Source organism: Bombina bombina, chromosome 4 (assembly GCF_027579735.1).
Source record: "Bombina bombina isolate aBomBom1 chromosome 4, aBomBom1.pri, whole genome shotgun sequence".
Taxonomy (NCBI): domain Eukaryota; kingdom Metazoa; phylum Chordata; class Amphibia; order Anura; family Bombinatoridae; genus Bombina; species Bombina bombina.
Window position 1 is genome coordinate 462,744,502 of NC_069502.1, and position 15,528 is coordinate 462,760,029.

The 15,528-nt window shown below is 44.2% G+C and overlaps 1 protein-coding gene across 1 annotated transcript in view; it reads left to right on the top strand.

Moving 5' to 3' along the window:
- The window catches only part of EIF4G1 (eukaryotic translation initiation factor 4 gamma 1), a gene marked incomplete in the record, with an annotated part of 460,856 nt that overhangs the window by 381,052 nt on the left and 64,276 nt on the right, over positions 1-15,528 (top strand). The window contains 3 exon segments of the mRNA XM_053710345.1: positions 6,006-6,087; positions 6,185-6,283; positions 11,097-11,231. Coding sequence (XP_053566320.1) covers positions 6,006-6,087; positions 6,185-6,283; positions 11,097-11,231 — 316 coding nt within the window.

Genomic DNA, 15,528 nt, shown 5'->3' on the forward strand with positions numbered 1-15,528 from the left:
GCGCGCCAATGCTTGTTACTATGCAACAGTTAACGGCAGTTATGGATAATTCTATAGCTAATATTTTATCCAAAATGCCAGCATTTCAAAGAAAGCGTGATTGCTCAGTTTTAAATACAGTAGAGCAAGAGTGCGCTGACGATAATTTATCTGTCATACCCTCACACCAGTCAGAATTGGCAGTGAGGGAGGTTTTGTCAGAGGGAGAAATTTCTGATTCAGGAAGAATTTCTCAACAGGCAGAACCTGATATTGTGACGTTTAAATTTACGTTAGAGCATCTCCACGCCTTACTTAAGGAGGTACTAACTACGCTGGATGATTGTGACTCTTTGGTCATTCCAGAAAAATTGTGCAAAATGGACAAATTTCTAGAGGTCCCGGTGCACCCTGATGCTTTTCCAATACCTAAAAGGCTGGCGGACATAGTGACTAAGGAGTGGGAAAAACCAGGCATACCTTTTGTCCCACCTCCTATATTTAAGAAAATGTTCCCCATGGTCGACCCAAGGAAGGACGCATGGCAAACAGTCCCCTAAGGTTGAGGGGGCAGTTTCTACGCTAGCCAAACGCACGACTATTCCCATTGAGGACAATTGTGCTTTCAAAGATCCTATGGATAAAAAATTAGAGGGTTTGCTTAAAGATTTTTGTTCAGCAAGGTTTCCTCCTCCAACCAATTTCGTGCATTATTCCTGTCACTACGGCGACGTGTTTTTGGTTCGATGAACTAGAAAAGTCGCTTAATATGGAGACTCCATATGAGGAAGTCATGGACAGAATTCACGCACTTAAGTTGGCTAATAACTTTATTTTAGATGCCGCTTTGCAATTGGCGAGGTTAGCGGCGAAAAATTCAGGGTTTGCAATTGTGGCGCGCAGAGCGCTCTGGCTAAAGTCTTGGTCGGCGGATGTATCTTCCAAGACAAAATTGCTTAATATTCCTTTCAAAGGTAAGACCCTTTTTGTGCCAGAATTGAAGGAAATTATTTCAGACATCACTGGGGGAAAGGGCCATGCCCTCCCACAGGATAGGCCTTTTAAGGCTAAGAATAAGTCCAATTTTCGTTCCTTTCGTAAGTTCAGGAACGGACCATCTCCTAACTCTGCAGCCTCTAGACAAGAGAGTAACGCTTCCCAGGCTAGGGAAACAGGCCAAGAAGCCTGCTGCTGCTACCAAGACAGCATGAAGGGGTAGCCCCCGATCCGGGACCGGATCTAGTAGGGGGCAGACTCTCTCTTTGCTCAGGCTTGGGCAAGAGATGTTCCGGATCCCTTGGCACTAGAAATAGTCTCTCAGGGTTATCTTCTAGAATTCAAGGAACTTCCTCCAAGGGGAAGGTTCCACATGTCTCGCTTATCTTCAGACCAGATAAAGAGACAGGCATTCTTACATTGCGTAGGAGACCTGTTAAAGATGGGAGTGATACACCCAGTTCCAACAGAGGAACAAGGTCAGGGGTTTTACTCAAACCTGTTTGTAGTTCCCAAAAAAGAGGGAACTTTCAGACCAATTCTGGATTTAAAAATTCTAAACAAATTCCTCAGAGTTCCATCGTTCAAAATGGAAACCATTCGAACAATTTTACCTACAATCCAGGAGGGTCAATATATGACTACCGTGGATTTAAAGGATGCGTACCTACACATTCCTATCCACAAAGATCATCATCAGTTCCTAAGGTTCGCCTTTCTGAACAAACATTACCAGTTCGTGGCTCTTCCTTTCGGTTTAGCCACTGCTCCCAGAATTTTCACAAAGGTGCTAGGGTCCCTTCTAGCGGTTCTAAGACTGAGGGGCATTGCAGTGGCACCTTATCTAGACGACATTCTAATTCAAGCGTCGTCTCTTTCCAAGGCAAAGGCTCATACAGACATTGTTCTAGCCTTTCTCAGATCTCACGGGTGGAAGGTGAACGTAGAAAAGAGTTCCCTGTCCCCGTCAACAAGAGTTCCCTTTTTGGGAACAATAATAGATTCTTTAGAAATGAAGATCTTCCTGACAGAGGTCAGAAAGTCAAAGCTTCTAAACGCTTGTCAAGTTCTTCACTCTATTCTGCAGCCTTCCATAGCTCAGTGCATGGAAGTAATAGGATTGATGGTTGCAGCAATGGACATAGTTCCTTTTGCTCGAATTCATCTAAGACCATTACAACTGTGCATGCTTAATCAGTGGAATGGGGACTATGCAGACTTGTCTCCCCAGATTCAAGTAGACCAGGTAACCAGAGACTCACTCCGTTGGTGGTTGACTCAGGATCACCTATCTCAGGGAATGAGTTTCCGCAGACCAGAGTGGGTCATTGTCATGACAGACGCCAGTTTATTAGGCTGGGGCGTGGTCTGGGACTCCCTGAAAGCTCAGGGTCTATGGTCTCGGGAAGAGTCCCTTCTCCCTATAAACATCCTGGAACTGAGATTGATATTCAATGCGCTCCAGGCTTGGCCTCAACTAGCGAAGGCCGGATTCATAAGATTCCAGTCGGACATGACGACTGTAGCTTACATCAACCATCAGGGAGGAACAAAGAGTTCCTTGGCGATGAGAGAGGTATCCAAGATCATCAAATGGGCGGAGGATCACTCCTGCCGCCTATCTGCGATTCACATCCCAGGAGTAGACAACTGGGAGGCGGATTATTTGAGTCGTCAGACTTTCCATCCGGGGGAGTGGGAACTCCACCCGGAGGTCTTTGCCCAGTTAACTCAATTATGGGGCATTCCAGACATGGATCTGATGGCATCTTGTCAGAACTTCAAGGTTCCTCGCTACGGGTCCAGATCCAGGGATCCCAAGGCGACTCTAGTGGATGCATTAGTGGCGCCTTGGTCGTTCAACCTAGCTTATGTGTTTCCACCGTTTCCTCTCCTTCCCAGGCTCGTAGCCAGGATCAAACAGGAGAAGGCCTCGGTGATTCTGATAGCTCCTGCGTGGCCACGCAGGACTTGGTATGCAGACCTGGTGAATATGTCATCGGTTCCACCATGGAAGCTACCTTTGAGACAGGATCTTCTAGTACAAGGTCCATTTGAACATCCAAATCTAGTTTCTCTGCAGCCGACTGCTTGGAAATTGAACGCTTGATTTTATCCAAGCGTGGATTTTCAAATACAGTGATAGATACTCTGGTCCAAGCCAGAAAACCTGTGACTAGAAAGATTTACCATAAAATATGGAAAAAATATATCTGTTGGTGTGAATCCAAGGGATTCTCCTGGAGTAAAATTAAAATTCCTAAGATTCTTTCCTTTCTCCAAGAGGGTTTGGATAAAGGGTTGTCAGCAAGTTCTCTAAAAGGACAGATTTCTGCCTTATCTGTTTTGTTACATAAACGCCTGGCAGCTGTGCCAGATGTACAAGCTTTTGTACAGGCTTTGGTCAGAATCAAGCCTGTTTACAGACCCATGACTCCTCCTTGGAGTCTAAATTTAGTTCTTTCAGTTCTTCAAGGGGTTCCGTTTGAACCTTTACATTCCATAGATATCAAGTTACTATCTTGGAAAGTTCTGTTTTTGGTTGCTATTTCTTCTGCTAGAAGAGTTTCTGAATTATCTGCTTTGCAGTGTGATCCACCCTATCTGGTGTTCCATTCAGATAAGGTCGTTTTGCATACCAAGCCTGGTTTTCTTCCGAAAGTTGTTTCCAACAATATTAACCAGGAAATAGTTGTTCCTTCTCTGCTTCTTCCAGTTTCAAAGAAGGAACGTTTGTTACACAATTTAGATGTAGTCCGTGCTTTAAAGTTCTAATTAGAAGCAACAAAGGATTTTAGACAAACCTCATCTTTGTTTGTCGTTTATTCTGGTAAGAGGAGAGGACAAAAAGCTACTGCTACCTCTTTCTTTCTGGCTGAAAAGCATTATCCGATTGGCTTATGAGACTGCCGGACGGCAGCCTCCTGAACGAATCACAGCTCACTCCACTAGGGCTGTGGCTTCCACATGGGCCTTCAAGAACGAGGCTTCGGTTGATCAGATATGTAAGGCAGCGACTTGGTCTTCTCTGCACACTTTTGCCAAATTTTACAAATTTGATACTTTTGCTTCTTTGGAGGCTATTTTTGGGAGAAAGGTTTTGCAAGCCGTGGTGCCTTCTGTTTAGGTAACCTGATTTGCTCCCTCCCTTCATCCGTGTCCTAAAGCTTTGGTATTGGTTCCCACAAGTAAGGATGACACCGTGGACCGGACACACCAATGTTGGAGAAAACAGAATTTATGCTTACCTGATAAATTTCTTTCTCCAACGGTGTGTCCGGTCCACGGCCCGCCCTGGTTTTTTAATCAGGTTTGAAAAATGTCTTTCTCTATACACTGCAGTCACCACGGCACCCTATAGTTTCTCCTTTTTTTCTCCTAACCATCGTTCGAATGAATGGGGCGTGGAGCCTGAGGAGGGGCTATATGGGCAGCTTTTGCTGTGCTCTTTGCCATTTCCTGTTGGGGAAGAGAATATTCCCACAAGCAAGGATGACGCCGTGGACCGGACACACCGTTGGAGAAAGAAATTTATCAGGTAAGCATAAATTCTGTTTTTCTTCCTAAGGTGGTATCTAATAAGAATATCTATCAGGAGATTGTTGTTCCTTCACGATGTCCTAATCCTTCAAAGAAGGAACGTCTATTACACAATCTTGATGTGGTTTGTGCTTTAAAATTTTATTTACTAGCTACAAAGGATTTTTGTCAAACATCTGCTTTGTTTGTGGTCTACTCTGGTCAGTGGAGTGGCCAAAAGGCTTCGGCAACTTCTCTTTCATTTTGGTTAAGAAGCATAATCCGCTTTGCTTATGAGACTGCTGGCCAGCAGCCTCCTGAGAGAATTACAGCTCATTCCACTAGAGCAGTAGCTTCCACATGGGCTTTTAAGAATGAGGCTTCTGTTGAACAGATTTGTAAGGCGGCGACTTGGTCTTCGCTCCATACTTTTTCTAAATTCTACAAATTTGATACTTTTGCTTCTTCGGAGGCTATTTTTGGGAGAAAGGTCTTACAGGCAGTGGTGCCTTCCGTTTAAGCGCCTGCTTTGTCCCTCCCTTCATCCGTGTCCTATAGCTTTGGTATTAGGTATCCCACAAGTAATGGATGAATCCGTGGACTGGATACACCTTACAAGAGAAAACAAAATTTATGCTTACCTGATAAATTTATTTCTCTTGTGGTGTATCCAGTCCACGGCCCACCCTGTCATTTTAAGGCAGGTGCTTTTTATTTTTAAACTACAGTCACCATTGTACCCTATAGTTTCTCCTTTTTCTTGCTTGTCTTCGGTCGAATGACTGGGTGTGGCAGTTAGGGGAGGAGCTATATAGACAGCTCTGCTGTGGGTATCCTCTTGCAGCTTCCTGTTGGGAAGGAGAATATCCCACAAGTAATGTATGAATCCGTGGACTGGATACACCACAAGAGAAATAAATTTATCAGGTAAGCATAAATTTTGTTTTTCCATCGTGGGGAGGAGAGTCCACAGCTCCCGCCCCTAACTCCGGTGCGCAGAGCTAAATTTAATTTATCTTCTGGCACCTTTTGTACCCTGATATTTCTCCTAGGGGAGTGGGGGGGGGGGGGGTATTTAAGCCTTTGGCTGGGGTGTCTTTGTCTCCTCCTGTTGACCAGGTTCTTATTTCTCAAAATTAATGAATGAAGCCGTGGACTCTCCTCCCCACGACGGAAATAAAATTATCAGGTAAGCATACTTTGTTTTTTATTGTATTTCATAATTGGTACTGTGGTATTAGTGAATAGTCTGTCAATTTTTCATATATCTGTTCATGTTCAGTCATCCAGTCAACATTTCACTGACAAATCACTTCTCCAACTATAAAATGTTATAATCCACTTTGCTTGCTGAGTTGTAGAAACAAATATAGTGTAACCACTAAGAGTAGCCATCTCCTGTCCTGAACTGGGTGAATGGATCATTAAACCCCTGCTTCTAGAATTCTCCATAACTATCTTCTTTATAAAATTTGGTGCTACAAATAAGACTTTTTTTTTTTTTTTTTCAGAGAGCTAACCAAACCTTTAGTGCCTAGTGGAAAAGCTGGCATTCTTCTTGCAGAGATTCTGGGGTTGCTTTGCAAAGGAATGGTGAGTATTGTTTGTTTAAAGATACTGTTTTTGGCTGTGTTTGCTAAGCTGGTTATCCCACATATGCTTTAAACCCTTTGGGGCAATTTGCGTTTAGAGTCACAAGAAAGCTGGTTCTTTATGGCAAGAATCTGGACTGAGCTGGAAGGAGTTCATGGCTGAAGAAGAGGATGTGAAAAGTTTCATCGCTGATAAGGTTTGAAGCTAGATATTTTGCTTTTCACAGAGTTTGAATTATCTGACAACTGAACCATTATTTCCTTCCATAAGGCAGGGAGAGTCCACAATTTCATTCCTTACTGTTGGAAAATACAACACCTGGCCACCAGGAGGCGGCTAAGACACCCCAGCCAAAGGCTTAGATATTCCTCCCGCTCCCCCCTATCCCTCAATCATTCTTTGCCTTTTGTCACTATTGGAGATGGCAGAGAAGTGTCAGATTTGGATAGTCCAGTCCTTTCTCGAAGGAAACATACACATACAGGAGTTTTAATATATCATGTCAACTTCTCAGTGAGTATTGATGAAAGATTGAGTCTGGAGATGCAGGGAAAGTTTTTCTGCGAACCCATCCAGACTGTCGCTAACGGCTCCTGAGCAATCAGTGTTGACGAGTTTCACTGCTTGCTTCTATACACTCAAGTCCATGTTTGAAGCGCTGCTGAATGTCACATTTGAGAGGCTGTGCCTGTTCCACAGCATGGATCCTGGAGGGTAAGACTGTTTGTTTATATAATATATATATATATATATATATATATATATATATATATATATATATATATATATATATATATATAGTAAAACATTATACAGGGTCACAGTGTGGCTCCTTTATACCTCAATAGGATCAAGAGGTAATATCTCCTTCAGGGAGATTTGAACAGTTAAGGGATTTATATCTGCTTAATGTTATAGTTTAGGCTCATATGCTGTGTGTTTTTGGCTTGGAACAAACAGGTTTCACTTTAGTTTTTAAAGTGTTGCGCAGCTCATAATAGCTTGGCGCCCTTTTTCATAGCAGCGGAAGTCCTGTCTTGCGTACCACGTGACCTGGTGCGGTCCCTTTTTCCTAAGATCCTGCTGCAGTCATCACTCCTGAGAGTTTTCACTGTTATCTGTCTCGGTCTAGGAGGTGGTGAGTGCCCCAGCCATTGGGAGTATTAAGGTGCCGTTTTTTTTTGTTTGTTTTTTTATTGTACTTCTGTGGGTATATATTAAGCTATGGAGTACTCTGGTACTACATTAGAATTTTCCTCTCCTTCTGTACTGATTAATAATTCCTGTTTATATTGTGAGGAGGCTGTAGTTTGCCTGCCTGCTCAATTTTGTTCCATTTGCCTAAACACTGTTCTAAAGTCTAAGAAGGGAGACAAGCCTGCTAATACTCATAGTGCTATTAGCCCTTCTGAGCCGTCTACTAATCAGGAATCTGGGTCCCTAGAAATTACTACCCTTTCTACTCTACCCGCTCCACATGCATATCCCCGCAGGTCTCAACTAATCCTCCATCTGGAGGGGGCTTTTTTCTAGCAGACTTTACTGCGCAGTTGCAATCGGCTGTGTCTGCGGCCCAGAGTGCCTTACCTCGTTCTAACAAAGGCAAAAGAGAGGTTAAACATGCTTCACCTGACCTTGAGTCATCTAAATATTTGTCTGATTTAGCTACTATATCCCAGCTATCAGAGGATGAGTTAACCTCTGTAGCTTCAGAGGGCGAACTTACTGAGTCAGACTTCAGTTACTAAGCCTTCAATGGAGGGAACCCTCCTTTAGATTTAAAATTGAGCATCTGCTTTTTTAATTAAAGGAGGTTCTGTCTACAGTAGAGGTTCCAGAGGCTACACTCCCTGAGGAGCCTAAGATCCCTAAATTAGACAGGGTTTATGACGATAGGAAGATCCCTCTGACTTTTCCTGTGACAGTTAAGATGGCAAATATTATTAGTAACGAATGGGAAAGAGTAGGAACTTTTTTCCCCCTCGTCTACTTTTAAAAAATTATTCCCGGTCCCTGATTCTTAATTAGATTTGTGGGGCTCTATCCTACAGGCTAAGCATACTACTATCCTACTGGAGGATAGTTCTTCTTTTAGAGAGCCTATGGATAAAAAATGGAAACCTTTCTGGGGAATATGTTTCAACTTACTGCGTTTTTATTTTAACCGGCGGCAGCTTTAGACGTAGTTGCTGGAGCAGCTACCTACTGGTGCAACACTATCGGCGCTTATTGAGGTGGAGACTCCCGTCGCAATTTAAAGCACTGAGAATTGCTAACTCTATCTGTGACGTGAATGCTTATTCGCATTAATGCAAAGACTGCTAGCTTTGCGGTCCTAGCCTGCCAGGCTCTCTGGTTGAAGTCTTGGTCTGCGGATATGACTTCTAAATCCAGATTCCTTTCTCTTCCCTTCAAGGGGAAGATTTTATTCGGTCCAGGGCTGGACTCTATTATCTCTACGGTTACCGGAGGGAAAGGTGACACTTGTTTCCAGGATGTACAGGATCCTTGGGTCCTGGAGGTGGTATCTCAAGGATACAGGATAGGATTTGTCTCATCTGCCCAGGGGCAGATTCCTACTCTCCAGTCTTTCAGCAAGACCAGAAAAGAGGGCTGCCACCTTAGGTACAGGATCTCTCCTCTTTAGGAGGAATTGTCCTGGTACCCAGAGCAGAAAGAGGTTTCGGGTTTTATTCAAACCTTTTCGTGGTTCCAAAGGAGGGGGAACTTTTCGTCCAATTCTGGACCTAAAGTGCCTAAACAAGTTTGAGTGTTCTCTTTTTTAAGATGAAGACAATATGGTCAGTCCTTTCTCTGGTTCAGGAAGGTCAGGTTGACCACCATAGACCTGAAGGATGCATACCTTTACATCCTAATTCACAGGGAACATTTTCAGTTCCTGAGGTTTGCTTTTCTGAATCAGCACTTCCAGTTCATAGCTCTTCCGTTTGGCCTAGCTACTGCTCCAAGGATATTTACAAATGTTCTGGGGGCTCTTTTAGCCTTTGCCAGAACACAAGGTATTGCAGTAGCGCCTTATCTGGACGATATCTTGGTACAGACACCATCTTTTCGTCTAGCGGAAGAACATTTGGGGTCCCTTCTCAATCTTCTTCGATCACATGGATGGAAGATAAACTTGGAAAAGAGTTCTTACTCCAAGTACAAGGGTGAATTTCCTGGGAACTATAATAGACTCCATATTTAGACGCTAGCTTCTGCATGTCTTGCCCTCCAGGCCTCCTCCGAGACCCTCAGTGGCTCAGTGTATGGAGGTAATCGGACTCATGGTGTCCTGCATGGACATCATTCCCTTTCCCAGTTTCCATCTCAGATCTTACAACTATGCATGCTGAAACAATGGAACGACGACCATTCAGATCTGTCTCAACAGATCGTGCTGGACAGCCTGTCAAGAGACCCGCTCTCCTGGGGGCTCTGTCTAGATCTGTCCCAAGGCACGTACTTTTTGAGACCGTCCTGGGAGATTGTGACTATAGACACAATCCTTTCCGGCTGGGGAGCAGTTTGGGGTGCCAAGAAGGCACAATGTCTGTGGACTCAGGAGTCCTCCTCCCTACCGATCAATATTTTGGAATTTCGGGCAATCTTCAATGCCTTGAAGGCTTCCCCCCTTCTGGGTTCGTCCCAGTTTCAGATTCCAATCAGACTATATAACGTTGGTTGCCTATATTCCCAATCAAGGGGGAACGAGAAGTTCCTTGGCGATGAGAGAAGTATCTCAGATACAAGAGTGGGTGGAAACTCATAAATGTACGCTGTCAGCAATCCACATTCCGGGTGTGGACAACTGGAAAGCGGACTTCCTCAGAGGGCAATCCTTTCACCCAGGGGAATGGTCTCTTCACCCTGAGGTGTTTGCAGAAATATGCAGCAAGTGGTGGACGCCGGAGAGAGATCTCATGGCATCCCGCCTCAATACCAAGCTACCCAGGTACGGGTCGAGGGATCCTCAGGCAGAACTGATGGATGCCCTATCAGTACCATGGAGGTTCAAACTCGTATCTTTTTCCTCCATTACCGCTTCTCCTTCGTGTGATGGCTCGCATCAAGCAGGAGGGAGCATCTGTGATTCAGATTGCTCCGCCGTGGCCGCGAAGGACGTGGTTTGCGGATCTGGTGGGGATGTTCTCTTTTCAGTGGAGGTTACCTTGTTGCAGAGATCTGCTGATACAGGGTCCCTTTGTTCATTAAAATCTAGATTCTCTGAGGCTGACTGCGTGGAGGTTGAACGCTTAGTCATCTATGCGGGCAAGCGTAAGGGGCAGAAGGCTTCTACGACTTCTCTATCTTTCTGGTTGAGGAGTTTCATCCGCTTAGCTTATGAGACATCGAGACAGCCTCCTGAGAGGATAATGGCTCATTCCACTAGAGCAGTGGCTTCCTCTTGGGCTTTTAAGAACCAAAGCCTCAATGGATCAAATTTTGTAACGCGGCTACCTGGTCCTCCTTACACACCTTTTCTACATTTTATTAGTTTGATGTGTTTCGGGGGGATAGTTTTGCAGGTCAGAATAGGGTCCGCCTCTTTTTTTCTGTTCTCTCCCATTATTTGTGTGTCCTGGAGCTTGGGTATAGTTTTCACAACTGTAAGGAATGAGGTTGTGGACTCTCCCTGCCTTATGGAAGGAAACATAATTTATGCTTACCAGATGCATTTGTTTCCTTCCTGGCAGGGAGAGTCCACAACCTCGCCCTTAATTCATTTTTCTGATGGGTGGCTCCCTTTTTATATTTCTTCTGACACCTTTTATACTCTTTCTCCTACTTTTCCTTGTTCCCTCTGCAGAATGACTGGGGGATAGGGGAATTGAGAGGGATAGTTAAGCCTTTATCTGGGGTGCCTCATCCTGGTGGCCAGGTGTTGCATTTCCCAACATTAAGGAATGAAGTTGTGGACTCTTCCTGCCAGGAATGAAAAGAATTTATCAGGTAAGCATAAATTTCCTTTTTTAAAAAACTCTAAGCAACTACAACTGTTTACACAGAAACTTGAGTATACACTGGGGGATGGCACTGAAACACCCAGTAAGAAGGATATTTCCTCAGCAGAACTAAACTCAACGTTGGCCAAACTTCTAAAAGAAAACAGTTCTAACCAGAAGATATTTGACTGGATTGAGGTAAGCAAAGAATGGGTAGAATTGGTGAAAATTGGGGTATATTAATTAGGGGGGTAGATTTAAGAAAAAAAAACTTAAGGGGTGAGCAGACAAAAGATGGTAAACGGTTAAATGTTTTAGTAGCTGCCAGTGGAGGTGTTGTCTGTGCCACAAGCACCAAGGTGGGGAAACTGGCAGTGGTTGATGCGGCTATCCATAAAAATGCAACTTAAATGGGAAAATATTCTGTAAAATGTTTATATATTTAATGTTCCTCATATCTGCTTGTAAGATCAGACCACTTTAATGACTTGCAGGTTCAAAGCATAAAAACATCTATTACATTTGCAAAAATAAACAGAAATGAACAATTCCCCATGCATTTTATACTCTGCCGCTGGTATCAAAAGTTATTGGTAACACATTAAGAGGAAACCAATTTTACTTTATAGTGTCCCTTTAAATTGTTTGTCATGATTCAGATAGAGCATATGACTTTAAACAACTTTATAATTTATCAATTTTCCTTCCCAAGGCAGGGAGAGTCAATGACTTCATAACTGTTGGATTATCTACACCTTACCACCAGGAGGAGGCAAAGATACCCCCCCCCCCCTGTCATTCTTTGCCTATAGGAGGATGGCAGAGAAGGTGTATAGAAGATAGTCATTAATGGGAGTGTTCTCTATAAGAGAGGACTGGGTATTGTAGTAGCCATGTCAATCTCTCTGTGAGAGTAGTGGTGAAGGTTAGATCCTTTTATGCATCAGGAAACATTCTGTTAGCATAGGGGACAGTTCACTAACTGCCCTTAGGAAATCAGTGTAGACGAGTTACACTGCTTCTGCTGTGTTTCACTAAGGTCACTCTCAGGGAGGATGCCTGTCAAAGCTTGGGGGTAAGTCCTTTTATTTATTATGGGAATGTGTTCTCATAGGGTGGGCCTCAAGAGAACTGTGTGTTTTTTCTTCTATACTTCCCCTGAGGGATCTGAGGTAATAGCTCCGGTAGCGGGGTTCTTTTATTGGGGCACTTGGGGACTTAACTCTCTTGTGGAGTACTTGTGAGGTGTTGAGACGGTTCTCGGGGTTCCTCCTTTTACAGATGGCAGACTAGGGCTCTGATTTTGCTTTCTGCGCAATAGTTTTCCTCTCACCCTTAGACCGGCAGTGGGGGTGGAGTTGCATCACGCCCCTTGTCACCGGCTTCTCTTCCTCTTGTTGGCAACGCTAGGAGTTGTGGCGCATCTCGTAATAGCGGTCGCATCTGGGAGAGTCCTGTTCAACTAAGTTTTCTAGCCTGTGTCTCTAGGAGGGTTTAAGCAACCCAGCCTACGGCAGGGTAGAGGTGCACTTTTATTTTAAAAAAAATTCAATTACGGTTCTTTATTTTTGGGTTTATACATAACGGTCTGGGAACATAGAAGTTATGGAGGATACTAATGTTAACCCTTCTCAGGGTTCTATAGTTGAAATTCATGTTACCAATAACTGCCTTTATTGTGAGGAGGCCATTGTATGCCCTCCTGCCCAGTTCTGCTCCATCTGTCTAGGGGTTGTTTTAAAAGCCAGGAAGAAATCTAAGAATGTTATTTCTTCTGATAAGTTAACCCATTCTGAGCCTTCTACCTCTCAGTAACCTGTTTTCTTGGGGATGCCTCTCCTCTCTCCTCAACCTAGATTTATTCCTTGCTCGCAAGCAGTCCCTTGCGGTCAGCCTTTACCTCCTACTGGGGGTAACTTTTTTCCTGCAGGTTTTTACCTATTTCTTGCAAACGTGAGAGGCAAAGCATAGCTCTGTAGATTTGGGGGATTTTTCTTCCATTTAGTCCTAATTGTCTAACATGTCTTCTGACTCTACAGAAGTTAGATCATCTTAAGAATTATAAGGTGAGGTGTCGGATGACGAGACTTGAGGTTAAGACTCCTGCTCCTGAGGAGTCTTAAATTCAAATTTAAGATTGAACATCTCCGGTTTATTTTGAAGGAGGTCTTGGCCACATTGTAAGTTCCAGAAGCTAAGCTTATGGAGGAATCGAAGATCCCTAAACTTTATAGGGTCTATGAGAAGAGGAAGGTTCCTGAAACCTTTCCAGTACCAGTTTGCATGAAGCAGGAGTGAGTGGGAGAAGATTGGATCCCCTTTCTCTCCCTCGTCTACTTTTAAAAAATGGTTCCCAGTTCCTGATTCCCACCTGGACCTGTGGAGTTCTGTCCCCAAGGTAGATGGAGCCAATTCTACTCTGGCTAAGTGTACTACCATTCCATTGGAGGATAGCTCTTCCTTTAGGTATCAAGTGGATAAGAAATTGGAAAGCTACTTAAGGAAAATGTTGCAGCATATGAATTTCCTTTTTCAGCCAGCAGCTGCGGTGGCCGCTATTGCGGGGCGCAGCTTCTTACTGGTGCGACTTTGTCAGAGCTCATTGAAGTAGAGTCCTTTTTTGGAGGACATTCAAGACAGGATCAAGGCTCTTAGGATTGCCAAATCCTTTATCTGTGAAGCTAATATGTAGATTGTTTGTCTGAATGCAAAGTCTTCAGGTCTTGCGGTGCTTGCTCGCAAGAGTCATGGTCCACTGATATTGTTTCCAAATCCAGCCTACTTTCTTTACCCTTCAAGGGGAAGGTACTTTTTGGACCTGTATTGTATTCTATTATATCTACTGTTACTGGAGGAAAGGAAGACTAGACCTAAGTGTCGCACGTCAGCTAATATTCGTTCCTTTCGATCTGACAAGCCTCAGAGTACTCAGCCGGCCTCCAAGGAGCCAGCAGAGAAAAAGTCTGCATGAAGGGTTGGCCCTCTATCCGGGATTGGATCTTGTAGGGGGCAGATTAGCTTTTTTCACAGAGGTCTGGAAACAGGAAGTTCAGGATCCTTGGGTGTTAGAAGTAGTGTCCCTAGGATACATGATAGGATTCAAATTGCATCCTCCCAGAGGACGATTTATTCTGTCAAGGATGTCTTCTAGACCAGAGACGAGAGCCTCCTTCTTGGATTGCGTTGGAGACCTATCCTCCCTAGGGGTAATAGTACCAGTTCCTGCCTCCCAAAGGAGACTAGGATTTTATTCAAAGCTCTTCATAGTTCCCAAAAAGGAGGGAACTTTGCACCCTATCTTAGACTTAGTGTCTAAACAAATTCCTCAGAGTACCATCCTTCAAGATGGATACGGTCAGGTCCATCCTTCCATTAATACAGGAGGGGGACAGTACATGACCACAATAGACTTGAAGGATGCTTATCTCCATGTCCCAATCCACAGGGATCATTGCTTTTCTGGATCAGCACTTCCAGTTCATTGCACTTTTATTTGGTTTAGCTACTGCTCCCAGAATATTTACAAAGGTTCTGGGTTCTCTTTTAGCTGTGGCCAGATCTCCAAAGTATTGCGGTAGCTCCCTACCTTGACGATATCTTGGTTCAGGCTCCCTATTTTCCATTGGCAGGAGCTCATTCAGAATCACTTCTGAGTCTCCTTCGGTCTCATGGTTTGAAAATAAACCTAGAAAAGAGTTCTGATGCCCTCTACCAAGGTAACTTTTCTGGGTACCATCATAGACTGAGTATCCATGAGGATCTTTCTTGACCGATCAGACACATTCCAAACTAGCTTCGGTTAGCAGTTCCCTACAATCCACCTCAAATCCATTGGTGGCTCAGTGTATGGAGGTGATAGGTCTGATGGTGAAGGTGTCTTCTATGGACATTATTCCTTTTGCTCGCTTCCATCTCAGACATCTACAACTATGCATGCTCAGTCAATGGAACAGAGATCACTTAAACTTGTCTCGGCAGATTGTGTTAGACAACCAGACATTACCTTAGTGGCATATATCACCATCAGGGAGGTACAAGAAGTTCATTAGCAATGAACCAAGTGTCACAAATTCTTCAATGTGCGTAGACCCACAATTGTCTCAGTGATTCACATTCTGGTGGTGAACTGGGAAGCCAAATTTTTCAGCAGAGACTCCTTTCGCCCAGGAAAATGGTCTCTCCACTCAGAGGTGTTTTCCGAGATCACCCTGAGATGGGGGTGCCTGGAGATGGATCTCATGGCCTCTTGTCTCAAAGCCAAGCTTCCAAGGTACGGGTCGAGAGAGAGATCCTCAAGCAGAGTTAGACGCGTTAGCGGTCCCCCTGGAGGTTCAGACTCATTTCTTTTTCCTCCTTTTGGCTCTACTGCCTCATGTAGTAGCTCGCATCAAGCAGCAGCGGGCCAGAGTGATGCTAATAGCTCCTTCTTGGCCTTGACGGACCTGGTTTGCAGACCTAGTAAGGATGTCCTCCTCCCCTCCGTGGAAGCTGCCTT